The sequence below is a fragment of the Scyliorhinus canicula genome, chromosome 5, assembly GCF_902713615.1.
Source record: "Scyliorhinus canicula chromosome 5, sScyCan1.1, whole genome shotgun sequence".
Taxonomy (NCBI): Eukaryota; Metazoa; Chordata; class Chondrichthyes; order Carcharhiniformes; family Scyliorhinidae; genus Scyliorhinus; species Scyliorhinus canicula.
The window spans coordinates 155,072,281-155,089,815 of record NC_052150.1 but is presented as its reverse complement, the minus strand read 5'-3'; the positions used below and the strand labels follow the sequence as shown (position 1 = coordinate 155,089,815).

Below are 17,535 nucleotides of genomic sequence, written 5' to 3'. Positions count from 1 at the left end.
CGGGATCTGAATCAGGAAGTCTTGCCCCCATTTCTGACAGATCACTTTTTCATCAGTAGGGGAAAGGGGACATGGCATACTTCATAGATGAGGGAAAAACAAACTCAACAGGGTCATTTGAACTCAAATGCTGATTTCAAACAGGCCCCATTTTCACTTTAGCAATGGCCTTACCCTGCAGTGCGGAAGTTATGAATTTATCACGAGGTGTAAAGGATCAAGAAGATCTGTAGAACTGTCAAGCTGTGAAATTTTAAAATCCTCAGCTCTTTAAAAAAAGACTGCCTATTTCAGTGAGATTTGAAAAAATTCTGCAGGCAATTACAATAGCTGTTTGTTGACATTACCCTGAAGACTATCATTATTAATAAAAAAAACAGAAAATGGTGGAAAACCTCTGCAGCTCTGGCAGAATCCGTGAAGAGAGAAACAGAGTTAACTGAAGTTCTGAAGAAGAGCCATATTGGCCTCAAAACTTTAACTCTGTTTCTCTCTCCACCGCTGCTTCCAGACCTGCTGACATTTTCCAGCACTTCGTTTCTTTTTCAGATCTCCAACATCTAAAGTTTTCTGTTTTTATAATCATTATTAATGTATCTGCATAAATAACACTTATCCCATCAGTGTCCTAAGATCACAGTTTTATTGATGGGTCAGAGAGGTTATTAAAGGATTAGCCATCTTTGATGTCGGGTTATGAATACAAGTCTCTTTGTCTTCACCAGGGATTAAATAAGCGACAGATTGTTTAATGTTTTAAATGGGCTTTCATGAATGGGAGTTTTTTTTACTACATTAAAGGCTATAATAGATATTTAGATCTTTCGAAATAACGGGCAAAGTACCCAAAGAATCAAGTTTAACTTTTAAATAGCCCGACTCGGACCTCGGCAGCACTTGCGGAAACCTCAAATCCATGTCCATGGGCAGCAAGCCCAATTCCTTCCGCAATTGGCCTTCCCCAGCCCAATGCAAGAAGTATCTTTTCATGCAAATTTATCAACATTTCGTTCTGAAATGCTGCTTAATTGAGCAGTTTACAGAAGTTTTTGCATTCTGTGATATGCAAATAAATTTGAGCGAAATTCAATTTGGAATTTTGACTGCAATTCATGTCCAATTTGCTGAATGCAACCAAAGTAGCAACCATAGGCAATCGTATGAAAATAGCCACCAAACATGTACTGTTGACAAAGACGTTGCAAGGCTTCAAGTAGCCCCATGAAGTTAATTTATTAGAGGGTATTTAATAGTTGCTACAGAAACATTTTAAACATCAATAACTGTTATTTGAATGAACATTTCATAGAATGAGGTGCCGATTTAATTCTCAAAGATTTAAAATGAATAGACACAATGGAAAAGTATCTATCTTTATACTTACTTTGAACAGGTAAAAATAAACTTGCTTTGTGTCTGCATCTTCTTCTTTGTGGACACAGGTAAATAAGTACTCCACATCTAGTACGATTCCAAGAAGCCTATTCATTTCTTCTTCTGATACATTTTCTAAATGGGAAACGTGATCAGCTGAAAAACACAACAGTGCAATGTTTGTTCTTGGTTCTGCATTTCAACATTAACAGGATTTCACTTCCCTCTGGGTAAACAAAGAAATTGCAGTATTGCCTTTACAAATCCCAGAGCCCCATTTTTAAAAAAATCAGAAGACCACCAACCAGATCAGGAAAATCAAGTGCTGTAAACAGAGTGACCGTTTCCTGGAAACACGTTTTGCAAACACACTCAATTTTCTTGCGAAATGATTCCATTACTTTCAATCAGGCAGGCATTTAAATGTAAATGAAAAGTTCCAAACAAATCTGAAATTACAGCTACGGTAAAACTACCCCACTAACGAAAGTTGTAAAAGAGGAAGAGATGGAAAATGATTGAAATAAAATGCAGATTAAATTTTGTTATGAAACAGATAGATGATCTTTGCCATCTCATTACAGTCCTGATTTTGGTGGGTAGCAGGATGGAAAAGGAAGAAATATCCAGCAGGACTGAGTACCAGTAGATTCCCACTTAGTTATCACAACCTGAATATTCTTTGTGGCTTGTGATGACTATCTGAATTTCCTGCCTGAAACAAGTGGGAGTTTCTTGCTGTATTAAAGAAGGGGAGAACTTCAGGAAAACTCTAAGTGCTGAGTCTCCAGCACACCAATGAAAACTGATGGAAGATAAGGGGCGGGATTCTCATTCGGCCAACTGGCCAGAGACTCAGTTTTGACGTCAAAATCGTGGCCGGCGCGGGTTCACGACAAACGCAATTATCTGGTGCCTCGAGAGCAGCGTCAATGCGTTCCACTCCGTGCGTATAGTTAACGCCGTTGGCATATCATTAGCCGGCCAGAAGCAGTATTCACCAGAACCTCTGTTATTCTCCGCCTCCACTGGGGTGAATCCCAAGATCAGGTTCACTTGTGCTTTTAAAAATAGTGAAACAGGCATCGTGGCTGCTGAGGGAGAGAGAGGAGGTATGGAAAGTGACCAACATCGCCATAGTCTGCTGACAGTAGTGCCGCTTGGCTGGGGGCTTCTGCCAGGGTCGGGGAGTAGCTGGGGGTGGCCATGAGGTGGGCTGTGGGGTCGGAGTGGACAAGCATGGAACACCATTGCCACAGCCTGAAAGGCAGCCATGCAGCTGCGCATGCCGCTGACTACCCACTGTGAACTTAGGGCGACAGGTCGTATGGGTGTCTCGCAAGGCCACCCCCTAGGTGCCCTCTGGTCCCAGCCGACCCATCAGTGGGATAGGCGCACTCCAGTGCAACCAATACCATCTTGTTGGCTGGGATGAGTGTGTGTGGGGAGTGAAGTGTATATATGCAGCTGCAGTTTGTCAGCCTCCCAAATGTCAATCACGGACCTGGCGAATCCCATACCATTTCCCATTGGAATCGACCGTGTTCCATGTGGCGCCAATGCTAGCCCCTCCATGGTCGGTCCAAGCCGGTGCCAGTTTTCCTGTCGTGGAAGTCCACGAATCCTGCCCTGGCATCAACACTTAGTCTCAGGAACGGAGAATCCAGCCGAAGGTCTCGGGTAAATATGCAGGACATTTCAATAGCCTATTCATTTTCAAGGTAAGTATACCAAGTCACTTAATGGCCCTCCTTGTAGTTCTTTGTTCCCAGCTGGTATTAGGGCATTCATCAGACTTGGTCAGGTGCAATTATTTATCTATTTATTTTTGCTATCTATATTGGCAATACAGTTTGCTATTGGGAATCTATTGAAGTGTTTGGAGGAAACGAGGAACTGTGAAATGATTCCCAGCAGGTCAGGTTGAACGCTGGTTTCTCTCAGCTTTGTCAGCCGCTGTTGGAGAAGACTCCGTTTTCCAATGTGGGTAGCAGGTCTCTTAATGGCACACCTTGAGAAGGTGTTCTGTTCAAAATCTTATGCTGGAAAACTCTACAGAAGCCTCCCAATCGCAACTGCATTCCAGGCCTCCCAATCGCAACTGCATTCCAGGCCAAGTAGGATCTTGTTTTGCCTGTTTGGCCGCACCTACCAAATGCCACTAATCATTTCTATGGGTTTTGGCAAGCCAAACTGGAAAGGGGTCTTTTCAAAGAAAAACCTGCAAGAGGCCAAGATCTGCCTTTTGTTGCAAGGATAACTACAGCTGCCACACAGCACAGAACCTACGGGATGTTCAGATACAACAATAGTCAGTGTAAATTTAATGAAGATTCTTGCAGATTTGCTGCCGTGCTAACCTATGAGGCGAGTGAGAGGAAAATCCTCACAAGCATCTGACATGGCATCAACTTAATTTCAGCAGCCACCTGGGCTCCACGATTTACAAGACAGCCTCTATTTATCTCGTGCCTGTGCCCTTACCTGCCATATCTCAATCCCATTCGTTGGCAAAGGTTGCTAGTGGGTTGAGTTCTATTCTAACATGCCCCAATTCTAAAATTCCGTTTGTTTCCGTGTGGTTCTTGGCATTAAATTTGACATATACCCCAATGTTGTCGCCCAGCTTTGTATAACGAGCTGAGTATGTGCTTAGAATGGTCATTCTAAGGTTAGAAGGTTAGACATGAAGATTGCATGCTTATTAGCATTTGAGATTCTGGAGGGTTTCAAAGAAGCGGATTTTACTGATAATTTTGTATCTTTCTTCTCCCATCCCAGATTAAATATTCTGTTAGCATGAAGACTCCATGGTGTGAAAAGATTTTTTTAAAAATCAAGATTAATTCTGTGTCAAAATGTTAGATGAACAGAAATTTTAACATGGTCTCTTGTTTTTGGGTGGGGGGGTGCTGTTACAACAGTCAGCTGCCCACATGGCAGCACGTCCACAGATACAAAGACAGCCGAATAGTGATGTAAATTTGCCCTATTCAAGTAACACTGCAAAATAAAAGCTAATCAGTTTTGATATTGTAAAACAAAATCAACTGAAAAGATTGACAGATATAAAGGATATACTAAATATTGACAAATGGAGAACTTACTGAAATATGATAACAGCAGGATTAGATAGAAAGATTAACGACATTTGGAATTTCAGTATAAATTAACACCCGTGCATCAATTTTTCCTCTTCCCTCACCAACCATTTTATCATGGCACTTTTCGTTAAATCTCTTTCCAACAATATGCATCATCAATGTCTTATCCAATGTGTTTGTCTGGCTTTCCTCAAATTAATCTTCGAATAGTGCAAACATATTTTATTGTTTCATTAGTGTTAATACTGCTCGCACCTTCTGGTCATTGTTGGGTGTAATTTGGCATTCAAAAATTTAGAACAACTATTTTTGATGATGGAACTTCCCATGTCAGAATGAGGAGCTTCAAGAAGAATAGAACCGAGTGGCAGGAGCCAGCATGGGGTCCTTCTTTCAAGCAATTTGCTATGCTCAGTAATTCATCAAGCAGTTTTTTTTTTAATTTAGAGTACCCAATTCATTTTTTCAATTAAGGGGAATTTTAGTGTGGCCAATCCACTGACCCTGTACATCTTTGGGTTGTGAAGACGAAACTCACGCAAACATGGGGAGAATGTGCAAACTCCACAAGGACAATGACCCAGAACCGGGATCAAAGCTGGGACCTCGGCGCTGTGATGCAGCAGTGCTAACCAATGCACCTCCGTGCTGCCCTCATCGAGCACAGTTAAGACACCATCAGCAAATATACACCGAATTTCAGTCATCAATAGTTTTTCCCCCCATTTTTATAATTTTTATATCACAAGCTACAATTTCCAGGGGCATCCACAGAAGCTTTGAAAAAAAAAGTTCCAATATATAGAACTATCTTTTTTTTTTATAAATGTTTTTATTCAGTTTTCATATTTTATATTGAACAAATTACAAATTGTTAGGAGAGAGAAGAAAAAAAAACAAACACGCAAAAATTAACATACATATTTACAGGTAAGCATCTTCGTAGTAGTAACTGCGCCCCCCCCCCCCCCCTCAACATGTTTATTTAGTTTGGTTTTGGGCCTTAGCTAGCCATCGAACCCCCGTAGCGAACCTGTAGCCCCCCCCCCCTCCCGCTACCTTCCCCCGACTATTCTTCCTCTTGTACATTGGCCACAAATAGGTCCCGGAACAGTTGCATGAATGGCTCCCACGTTCTGTGGAAGCCGTCGTCCGACCCTCGGAGGGCAAATTTGATTTTCTCCATTTGGAGAGATTCCGAGAGGTCGGACAGCCAGTCCGCAGCTCTGGGCGGTGCTGCTGACCGCCAGCCAAACAGGATTCTACGGCGGGCGATCAGGGAGGCAAAGGCAAGGGCGTCCGCCCTCCTCCCCAGGAATAGATCTGGCTGTTCTGAAACCCCGAAGACCGCCACTATCGGGCATGGCTCCACCCTCACTCCCACCACTTTGGACATAACCTCGAAGAAGGCTGTCCAGTACTCCACGAGTCTGGGGCAAGACCAGAACATGTGGGCGTGGTTGGCCGGGCCTCTTTGGCACCGTTCACATCTGTCTTCCACCTCCGGGAAGAACCTACTCATACGGGTTCTTGTTAAGTGGGCTCTATGTACCACTTTTAGTTGCGTCAGGCTGAGCCTTGCGCACGTGGAGGTGGAGTTGACCCTATGCAGTGCTTCGCTCCAGAGTCCCCACCCGATCTCCATCCCCAGGTCGTCCTCCCATTTCCTCCTTGTTGCGTCCAGTACGGTGTCGTCCCTATCTACCAGTCGGTCATACATGTCACTACAGTTCCCTTTCTCTAGGATACTTGCGTCCAGTAGGTCTTCCAGTAGTGTCTGTCGTGGCGGTTGTGGGTATGTCCTTGTCTCCTTTCGTAGGAAGTTTTTGAGCTGCAGGTACCGTAGCTCGTTCCCCCCAGCTAGCTGAAATTTCTCTGTCAGTTCGTCCAGTGTTGCGATCCTGTCGTCCGTGTATAGGTCCCTGACTGTCAGTGTCCCCCCGTCCTGCCTCCACCTTTTGAAGGTGGCGTCGGTCAGTGCTGGTTTGAACCTATGGTTGTTGCAGATGGGAGCCCTGTTCGACATTTTGGTCAGGCCAAGTTGCTGCCGCAGTTGGTTCCAGGATTGGAGGGTGGCTGTCACCACTGGGCTGCTGGAGTGTTTTTTGGGTGGGGATGGGAGTGCTGCCGTGGCGAGGGCCCGGAGGGAGGTTCCCATGCAGGAGGCCTCCTCCGCACGCACCCACTCAGCTTCTGGCTCCTGGATCCATCCCCTTACTCGCTCGGCTGTTGCTGCCCAGTGGTAGAATTGTAGATTCGGGAGGGCTAACCCTCCCCTGGTTTTTGTTTTTTGTAAGACCTTCTTTGGGATCCTAGCATTTTTACCCCCCCATACGAACGCCATGATGAGTTTGTTATAGAACTATCTTGAGGGTCATATTACACCTCTTATAAAACAAGAACACATCCCCCTAGCAAAGTAAGCCAATGTAGAAATGTAACTGTAAAGTCTCAGGCAAGCAAGGGCGGCACAGTGGCCCAGTGGTTTGCACTGCTGCCTACGCCGCTGAACACCTGGGTTTGATCCCGGCCACGGGTCACTGTCTGTGTGGAGTTTGCACATTCTCCCATTGTCTGCGTGGGTTTCACCCCCACAACCCAAAGATGTGCAGGTTAAGTGGATTGGCCACGCTAAATTGGCCCTTAATTGGAAAAAAATAATTGGTTACTCTAAAAATTTTTTTATTATTTTTTAAAAGTTTCAGGCAAGCAACCACTCAGAAGCGATGTCTGTAGAAAAGTTCATTTTTATTCAGGTTCTCTCCACTCCTACTCCCCCAAGGATCTCTCGCATCCGGACCACAATTCGGGTATTTATATCCCAGCAAGAGGGTTTAACCCCATCCCTAGGAAAAGAGGGTTTAACCCCATCTCCTCATCTGGGTAGATCATACTCAGGTGAGGCCATAGAGATGTTGCACATCCCTGGGCCTCCTGTAGGGTAAACCCACTCCCATCCACCAAGTCCAATACGTCATGCATGTCGACAGAAGGGGGAATTGTCTTGTCCTCTTTGAATAACCCCATATGGGTTTGTGATCAGAATAACCTGTGAACGCATGGCCAATGACATATTGATGGAATTATCCAACCCCGAACACCAATGCCAACCCTTCCGTTTCTATTTTATTCTAATTTCGGTTTGCCGCCACCTAAGTGCGTGACGTGAACGCAATGGGCAGCTCGGTACCATTGTCCATATTGTGTGCCAAGATGGCCCCAATTCCGTACAGCGAGGCAGGTGAGCAACAAGGGCTTCGCCAGGTCGAAGTGAATCAACAAGTGGGAAGACGACAGTCGCCGCTTTACTTCGTCAAACTCTGTCGACAGCAGCAGGTCCCAAATCCATCACTGGCCCTTCTTAAACCACAGGTGTAGCGGGGCCAAAACCGCCGCCCAAGTTCGAGATAAACTTCCCGTACCAGTTGACCAGACCCGAAAACAAACGGGTCTCCATGGAATACATTGGTACAGGAGCCTGCCGGATGGCCTGAACTTTATCGTCTACTGGCTGTAGTCCATGCCTGTCAACCCTGTAGTCCAAATAAACCAGTTACGTTGCATGGAACACGCACCTTTCACGCTGGAGGCCTACCCAGGCCACCTCAACCTACGCAGCACATCCTCCATGTTTTTAAGATACCCTTGGTAGAAGAACTGGTGATCAAAACATCGTCCAGGTAAATCGCCACCTGTGGCAATTCTCAGACGATATTTTACCATCACCCTCTGGAATATGGCGCATGTCGATGAGACCCCGAATGGCAGGCTGGTATATTCATACAACCCTCTTTGCATGTCGATGGTCACATATCTTCATGAGGATGGATCCAAAACCAACTGGAGATAGGCATGGCGCAGGTTGAGCTTGGTAAATGCCTTTCAGCCCAAGAGCCTCGCATACAGGTCTTCAATCTTCGGCACCGGGTAACGATCCAGATGGGACACTCGATTGATTGACATTTTTGTAATACCCGCAAAGGCGTACGGACCCAACAGGCTTTATAATCGACAAGACCGCACGGCCCAATCTGCAAATTGCACCGGGCGGATGCTTCCCAGCTTCTACAAGCAGTCCAGTTCAGCATCCACCTTCAGCTCCAAAGCAAAAGGAATGGGTGGGGCCCGTAAATAGCATGGTTGGGCCTTCGGGTCCAGTGATATCCTGGGGGAGGCCCCCCCCGGATGGTACCGAGCCCCTCCTGGAACACCCCGGAGACACGTGGACCTTCGGACCCCCCTGAGACACGTGGTCATTCGGCATACTCGCTGCCAGTCCAAAGAGAGGTATTTCAGCCATTTGCGGGCATCAGTATCCTTCAACGCTGAGGCACGTATCCCGCAACAAGTCGTAAGTGCAGCGGCTGATCACAGAGACTGTGGTTCCGGGATCGTGTTCCATCCTAATCAGGAAACCATTGATCCGGACCATGACCGAGATACACCCCACCTGTGTTGCTGAAATACAGTAAAGGCGGTGGGCCTCCTCCAACTCATCGTCAATGAAATGCGTCCGTGTTATGGGGTTAGGGAGGGGAAGGTTCATCGGTGCGGAAGTGGCGGGTGGGTGAGGTTTCCTGCTGCCGTCCGTCCCATCACCTCCATCTGGCGCCAGTGCGTTCATTCTGCTCGTCAGGAATCTCCGGTGTACGGGGTGTACGGCGCAGTTGGCGGGGAATTGGTGCCATCGATCCTGGTCCCCTAGAGTATGCACCCAATGCAGGAGTCCAAAATTTCTACCTGGAAGAGGGGCGCTCTGCACTCTGCTGGGTGCCTGAGGTTCAGGACGGCCATTCCTTAGAACTCCTGGACAACGTGTTATGCCCTCTCCTGGGACAACACTGTTGCATTTGGTCCAGATCATTTTCACTCAATAAGCGTTCTTGGATCGCCCAGTGTCTGATTTCGCAAACCAACCAGTCTCGGAATGCCTCTGATAACGCCGGCCCGAACTCAGCGAGTTTGTGCATCCAGGGCCAGGAATTCAATGATATGTTTGTCCTGAAATTCGGAAGAGAGTGTGGAAACAGAAAAGGCGAATGATTGGTGGCAGTTTTGGGTCAAAATTATTGCCGACCAGCAGAACGAGCTCCATGAACTGGCAGTTGTCAGGCGAGTCAACAAAAGTTAAATTCTTGATAACACTAAGTCTCCCACCCCAAACTGCAAGGAAGGTCACCATCTGTCTGTCGTCTCTGATTATGTTGACCAGACGAAAAAAATAGTTCATTCGTTCTAGGTACAGGGTCAAATCCCCAGTCTTGGTGTTGAACACCTCAGGCTTACCGATTAGTGGCATATCTGCCACCTGAGTGGAGGCCTCCTGAGGCCTAATAGAGGTGGGCCCGTTCCAGAGGAAATGGTGCCTCCTGCAGCTCCACTTGACCCTCGTCACCAGTAAAGTCTCAGGCAAGCGACCACTCGGAAGCAATGTCTGTGGAAAAGTTTGGTTTTATTCAGGTTACTATCCACTCATCCTACTCCCGAAGGGTCTCCCACACCTGGCTTCACCTTGACCGGGGTATTTATACCCCAGCAGTCCTCCGAAAAGGGGATCTAGCGCCATCCCCTCATCTGGATAGATCGTATTCAGGTGAGGCCTCAGCAACTCTGATGTTGCAGATCCCTGGGCCTCCTCTAAGGTGCTAACAGTAACATGCATAAAAAGTTCTCTTACATTTTCGGGATCAAAAAAATGCAAATAGTTTAAATAGATTTCCTATTCTTTTTCCCATGAGCAGTCACAGGTCACATTTGTATTTACTAGTCCTTGCTGTGTATGTACTTTGTATGTTCAGCTAAAAATCTTTAAAAGTACCCCATTTGTTCAGATTGAAGTTTTCTTGAATACTACCTTACTGAATACTGGTTTGTAGAATTGATTGATAGCTTATACTTATTATGCCAAATGGAATCATTGTGTTTGCTATTGCCCAGGGAATTAAGAAACATCACGGGCGGGATTTTCCAGTTATTTGCTGACGGTGGCGTTCTCTGGTCCCACCGCCAGTGTACTCCGCGGGTTTCCTGGTGGTATGGGGTGGTTTCAATGGGAAATCCAAGTGACGGAAGTAGAGAATCCCGCCGTCAGCGAACGGCGAGCCAAATTCTCCGTACTCACTAGCAGCGGTAGTGGGGCGGACTCGCAACAGAGGAACCCGGCCCACATTTCAATTAGCACTCTGCCTTGTTTGACAATACAGTTGTTTTTTTTTAAAGGGATAACTTTTCTGAAAAGGAAAACAAAATAAATTTTAAGGAAAAATATCTGTGGACAATAATCTTAAGGCAATAAGTTAGATTTGGCAACTTTGCTGTTAAAGAGTTAACTTTTAAAAATGTATAATATATATATACATATATATTCAAATAAATACTTTTAAGCCAATATCACCTAAATCGAACAATTTTGTAAGCATTGAAAGTGCAATACTTATTATTACTATTAAGTAATAACAATTAGTAATTAAGTAATTAGTAGATAAGTGCATTAAGTAATAATAATGCACAACTTTGAATTTTCAGAATAAAATTACTCCACTAACTGAAAAAGATTATTAACTGGCTCAAAGAACTTTCTGTTGGTATTAATAAACTGAATTCATGATTTTTATCAGGCCATACCAAGTTTTTTTACAACTACTATTTTAGTCGTTCCCTATTGGATCTTCACTAGTCGGTGCCTCAGTGGCCGACTTTATTTATACATAACCAGATAGTGTCAGAGGTCCCCCAAATGCAGTTTGAGAAGTAGTTTCCAAGGACGAGGAATTATCCAAAGAAGTGGTCGCTTAGACTGAATCTGATCAAGATGCTTTCGCAGGTTCCGACCTTGGCCTTGCACCTGGCAAGAAACTGGCCCTGTTTGGCAGAGAATAACGCTGGAGACTCACTGGGCACCATTAGCAAAGTTTCAAACAAACACTAAGTCACCTGGCACAAAGTGCCTGGACGGTCGGTGTCGAATGGGGCAACACCCTTTGTTGCTCCTGGTTGTGGTGCACTTTCGCATCTATGTCTGGAAAAATTATGCCTTGGCAGGTACAAAGTTTCCGGCCCATCACCATTTCGGCAAGGCCACTCCATTTACTGCATGTGGCGTGGTCCTGTAGCTAAACAAAAAAAATGAACCAGCCCAGAAGACTGTTTCTTAAGGCCCCATTTAAATGTTTGCCCAGCACGCTCGCCAGACCATTAGAAGCCTGGTGGTATGGGGCAGTACAAATATGTTGCACCTCATTCGCTTTGAGAAACTTGACGAACTCCACACTCGTAAATAGTGCCATTATCTGTACAAGTACTTCGGAGATGCCATGCATGCAAAGCAATGTCCGTAATTATGCAATGCCTCCACCCTAGGATATGGTCACCGTCATCCTGTGCACCTCCAGCCACTTCAACTGGGCATCAATCACCAAGAGGAACATGGATCCTTCAAATGGATCAGCAAAGTTGGCATGCAACCGTGCCCACGGCCAGCATTCCCAATTTTGCAGAGGTGCGGCCAGTGGGAGCTCCTGATGCTCTCGGCAAACAGAGCATCGTTGGGCCAATTTCTCAATGTCTGCATCTAGACACAGCCACCATAAGCAACTTTGTGCCAGCATTTTCATCTTGGACACTCCTGGATGTCTGTTGTGGAGGTCCTTCAAGGTCAACTTCTGACCTCTGTCAGGGACAGCGACGCGTCTACCCACAGCAGGATACCCTCCTCCACGCTGAACTCGGACAGCTTGAACGAAAATTCCCGCAACTCGCCTGGAAGCAGTTGATGCAGCCCTCCGTGTAACACCATGTAGCGAACTTTTGATAAAAGCGGATCTGTCTGGGTCCATTCACAGATTCGGGAAGACGTGACAAGCAAATTCACAGTTGTACTACCTCAACTGTCCTCAGGGTCAATGAGGGGCCAGTCAGTAAAGGCAACGATTCAGCACGTCGGCATTCGTGATTTGAGTCTCCGGCCTAAGTTCAAAGGAATACTCCTAGGCGGCTAATAACAGGACCCAGCCCTGGATCCGCGCTGAGGCAATGGGTGGAATCGCCATATGTTCCTTGAAAAGTTTGAGCAAAGGTTTATGGTCTGGAATAACAGTGAAGTGGTGGCCATAGATGTATTGGTGAAAATATTTTATCACGAAAACCACTGCCAGACCTTCTTTTTCCATCGATGCATACATCTGTTCCGTTGCAGCCAAAAATGCGGGAGGCAAAAGTGATTGGACATTTCTTACCATCCTCCATCCGATGGGAACGGCCCCCATCCCATAAGGGAAGCATCATGCAAGGGTTTGGCGGGACCGTAATGGGTCAGTCACCCAGAAGATGACCACTGCTTCTTCACCTGCCAAAAGGCGGTTTCCTGCAGCTGGCCCCATGCCCACACGTGATGCCTCTTCAGAAAGAGGTCCAAGTGGCCTATGTGATCGTAGGATTCGAGATAAGCCGGTCATAAATTAACGAGTCCAAGAAAAAAAGCAAAGTTCCATGACATCCATTGGGGTGGGGGCCTGCTGGATGGTGCCTACCTTCTCCGCGATGGAGTGTAAACCTTCAAGGTCCACCCAATAGCCGAGGTAGACCACCTCCTTCGCATGGAGAATGCACTGCACTTCGCTCGTTGGAGGCAGACGCCAGCCTCAGAAAACCTTTTCAACACTGCCTCCAGGCTGTCCAAGTGCTCCTGCTCGAGGCTTCAGTGCCAGCATGTCATCCAAGTACACTGCCACAAACAGCAGTCCTCGCAGGTTGTTCGCCATTATTCGCTGTTATATTGCACAGGTAGAGGACACATCGAAAGGCATCAGCGTATACTTGTCTAAGCCCCTGTGTATATTGATGGTAAAATATTTGTGGTATGCAGATTCAACCCAATACGCAAATATGCGTGGCTCATATTGAACTTGGTGAATGAATGCCCACCTGCAAGCTTTGCGCAGTGGTCCTCAATGTGGGGGCATGGAGTAATGGTTCAACTGCAAATCTGTGTTTACCGTCAATTTGTAATCCCCACATAAGCGGATTGTTTCATCCGGCTTCGTTCCCGGTACGACCAGCACTGCCCAATCAGCGAACTACAGGCCAAATGATACCCAAGGTCTCCAATCAATTGAGCTCATTTCCACCTTTTCAAGAAAGGCATAGGAGACCGTGCAAGCTTGGAAATACCGTGTTGGGGCTTCCATGTGGACCTGTATGCGGGCTACGGCTCTCATATCCTCCCAAAACTGGATTGAAACACTTTGGGGTACTTGCCCAGCACCTCGCCCAGGTCTCTGGTCCCCATCAGGAGTATCTACTGCCAGCACAGCTGCAAACTGCCCAACAATCTGGGGCCTTGGCCCTTTACCACAGTAAGTGGCAGCACGGTAGCACATGTGGCTAGCACTGTGGCTTCACAGCATCAGGGTCCCAGGTTTGATTCCAAGCTGGGCACTGTCTGTGCGGAGTCTGCACGTTCTCCCCGTGTCTGCGTGGGTTTCCTCCGGGTGCTCCGGTTTCCTCCCACAGTCCAAAGGTGTGCAGGTTAGGTGGATTGGTCATGCTAAATTGCCCTTAATGTCCAAAAAAGGTTAGGCGGGGTTATTGGGTTATGGGGATAGGGTGGCATTGAGGGCTTAACTGGGTAGGTGGAGACTTGATGGGTCGAATGGCCTCCTTCTGCACTGTATGTTCTATGTATTTATATCTATGTAAGTGGGAGGCTCACCGACTGGTGCCAATAAACCACCACATAGCAGTACCTGGGCTATCCAACGTTTCTTCTCCCTTGTAGGTGTCTTCTGTCTGTCCAGAGACTGCTGCGCCAGTGTCCAATTCCATATCAAGCAAGTGCCCATTGACTTGCACTGCAATCTTTAGGAGGGCCACTCGGGGGACTGCCACACAATGCACTGCATGCAGTCAAGGGAGGGGCTCCTTGGCAGAAGGGGGCGCGCCTTATGGCATTCATCTCCATCCCTGTATCTCCTGCACCCCTCGCTCCAGGCTGTCCTCGGGCAACGCAATCTGAATGGCTTGCTGCAGGGTCAGGGAAGGTTCAGCTAGCAGTTTCTTCTGAGAGGCCTCCTTGTTAATCCTTTCTGCAGTATTTAAACGATACCACTGTACTAGAACTATGGGGTTGGATTGAAGTGCTAGCCTACTTAGGCTACAAGCTTATCGAAAGTTTTAGAGTCTGGGGCTGCTGGTACAAAGGCTCCGTATAGACCCGAAAGTGTGTGTGTCATCGGCAGTGAGCAATAAGACTACCTGGTACTCATTCTCTGCGATATCGTTTGCACGGAAAAGGTAACTCATCCTCTGTGCATAGATTCCAATCGGGCAGCAAACCCATCCAAATGTCTAAAAAGAGGTAAGATGAAATGAAATTTCCAACCTGTATCCAATAGAGGCAGGGTGGTGGCTCAGCAGTGTCGACAGCTATCCAGTTATTCTTGTCGCCAGTTTTACAAGGCCACAAAGAATCCTTGCCGAGTTTGTAGAATGCAAACGTATTTTATTTTACAACTACCATTATATACAGTTCCAGTAGTTCCCCCCTTGGTCTTCACTAGTCAGTGCCTTACTGGCTGGTTCTCTTTATACATAGCTCGACTTTGTTAGAGGTCCCCTGCCCCCTTATCGGGGGAGCTCGTATTGCCCAAGGTCCATGGGCTAGTTAATCATTCCCACCCCATAAGAACCGCGCATGTTATAATATTAGAAAGCAAAATTCTCAGTATCTGATTAAATAATTTTAAATTAAGAGATTAGACTGCATTATTCATCCTTAGCCAGAAAGTGGTGGGTGAAAGCTCTGTGCTTACCTAGTGTATGACCACAGCTCCGGCAAGGTTCTGTGAGATTGACTGCTGTCTGCTGAAGGCTTATTCTTGGAGGGGTTGGAGGGGGATTTGGATTCTTCCAGCCATTGCACTTGCAGGATTCTTCAGCCTAAAGGGATTAAGCGAGCATGTCAGTCAACATGTCATACATATGAAATTTTCTATAGTGTGTCATTTCTAAATTTAAATATTTATTAAAATTTACTGATTAAGTGATATGACTAAAAAGCAAAATTAGGAGCAAACACTTCAAAAGTAATTGTCTTTTCTGGTGGGATGAAAATTCAGAGCACATCTTACATAAGTTAAGAATTGGCACGGTAGCGCAATGGTTAGCACTGTTGCTTCCCAGCGCCAGGGACCCAGGTTCGATTCCCGGCTCGGGTCACTGTCTGTGCGGAGTATACACGTTCCCCCCGTGCCTGCATGGGTTTCCTTCTGGTGCTCCGATTTCCTCCCACAAATCCCGAAAGACATGCTTGTTAAGTGAATTGAACATTCTGAATTCTCCCTCCGTGTACCTGAACAGGCGACGAGGGGATTTTCCCAGTAACTTCATTATAGTGTTAGTATAAGCCTACTTGTGACACTAATAAAAGATGATTAAAAGTGTTCATATCTGTGTGATTTCACTTTAATAATCTAGATACCTACATGTAGTCAAAGGAGCAGTTACAAAATGTTCTGACTCCCTCATTCTATATTCGGCTTACGGTGCATTCTATACATGCTTTCAGAAGGCAGGGTTTGGTGAAATTCGGTATGTGCGCTTGGAATCTTATTTTTTCTCTGATAAAGGGAGAGAGATGAGAACTGAAACATGTTCTCCACATTAATAATAATCTTTATTATTGTCACAAGTCGGCTTACAGTAACACTGCAATGAAGTTACTGTGAAAATCCCCTCGTCGTGTGATGGGTCTCGGTTGTTTAAAATGTAAAAATGTTAAAATTATAAATGCCTCAATAAAATATTTTCTAAAAAAAAACGAAAATTCCCTGGTTGCCCCACTCCGGCCTGTTCGGGAACACCGAGGGAGAATTCAGATTACCCTTTCCAACCATACTTCAAACTTTGTAAAACACTGTCTGGTGTGGCGACTCGGGGTCTTTCACCGTAACTTTATTGCAGTGTTAATGTAAGCCTACTTGTGACAATAATAAAGATTATTAATTATATTTGCATGCACACATTTCACAAAATAAATTCTCTCCAGAATGCTTCACCAGAGCGCTCATCCAGGTTCAGCTTACTTCAGGGTCAAATTCAAGCTTTTCCTCAATACTTTAATGTAAGTTGATGACCTCAAACAACTAGCAAACCAAAGATTGCCAGTAGAGTATATGAATTAATTCAACTAACCACAGCCCACACCCCTGATCTCAAAGTCCCCACGCAGCAACTGCGTGGCTACTGCCCGGAAGTTTAAATTTACCCAAGAAATGCTGGGAGGATTAAAACACTTCTACTTGGTAACTATGGTACTGAGCCGACTCCTGACCCCCCGACTGGACTCCTTGACTACTCTCTTTTTAAAGAAAAGTTTTTATTGGGTTTTTGAGCAAGGTATAATTACCGTTATGTACACAGAATAAGAAACGCATATATATATATACACACACACACACACATTTAGAGGCGAAGGGCACACCCCGACATAAACAAAAATACAATAACATATGCAATGGAATAACTGGTGGGGTATTGTGCACCAGCTCGACAGCGGCATCTCTGTACATCTGGCAAAATTACCACCCCACAGAAGTAGGTGACTGCTTGGGGGTTGGGGGGGGGGGGGGGGGGGGGGGGGGGCCAAGCACACCTTTGGGGGCCGGGGAGAAAATCACAGCGTGCGATAATTGGCTGTGCTGTGTGCTGCTGTCGCCCGCCCTTCCCGGACGGGTCTCGCTGCCGTCCCATGCTCGCCCCCGCTTCTGCCGCTCCTCCCGTCCTCCATCTCCAGTTTCCTCGTTGCCCGCTCCTGGAGATGTCATGAACGTTTTGGCATCCCGTGTCCTCCCTCCGGCTCCCCGCTTCCTGCCCCCCGCCCCCCCCCCTCCACAGTTCGCCTCCCTCTCCCCTGGTTTAGCTGTCTTCGACCCTCCCTCCTCCGGTTTAGCTGTTGCCGCCCCCTCCTCCCTCCCAGTCCATCTCTCCCCTCCATGCCCCGGCTACCTTCTCCCAACTCCCGACCATTTTCCCGATTCTTGGCCACCCGGCTATTCTTCCT

At 46.4% G+C, this 17,535-nt stretch overlaps 1 protein-coding gene across 8 annotated transcripts in view; it reads right to left on the bottom strand.

The window, feature by feature from the left end:
* Nucleotides 1-17,535, bottom strand: part of kat2b (K(lysine) acetyltransferase 2B) — a 180,547-nt gene that overhangs the window by 94,924 nt on the left and 68,088 nt on the right. For all 8 annotated transcript variants that reach the window (XM_038797856.1, XM_038797854.1, XM_038797850.1 and 5 more), the window contains 2 exons: nucleotides 15,287-15,413; nucleotides 1,385-1,530 (listed from right to left, as the gene is read on the bottom strand). In XM_038797856.1, the coding sequence (XP_038653784.1) occupies nucleotides 1,385-1,489 (105 nt within the window). In that variant the 5' untranslated portion in view covers nucleotides 1,490-1,530; nucleotides 15,287-15,413. The remainder of the gene's footprint in view (nucleotides 1-1,384; nucleotides 1,531-15,286; nucleotides 15,414-17,535) is intronic.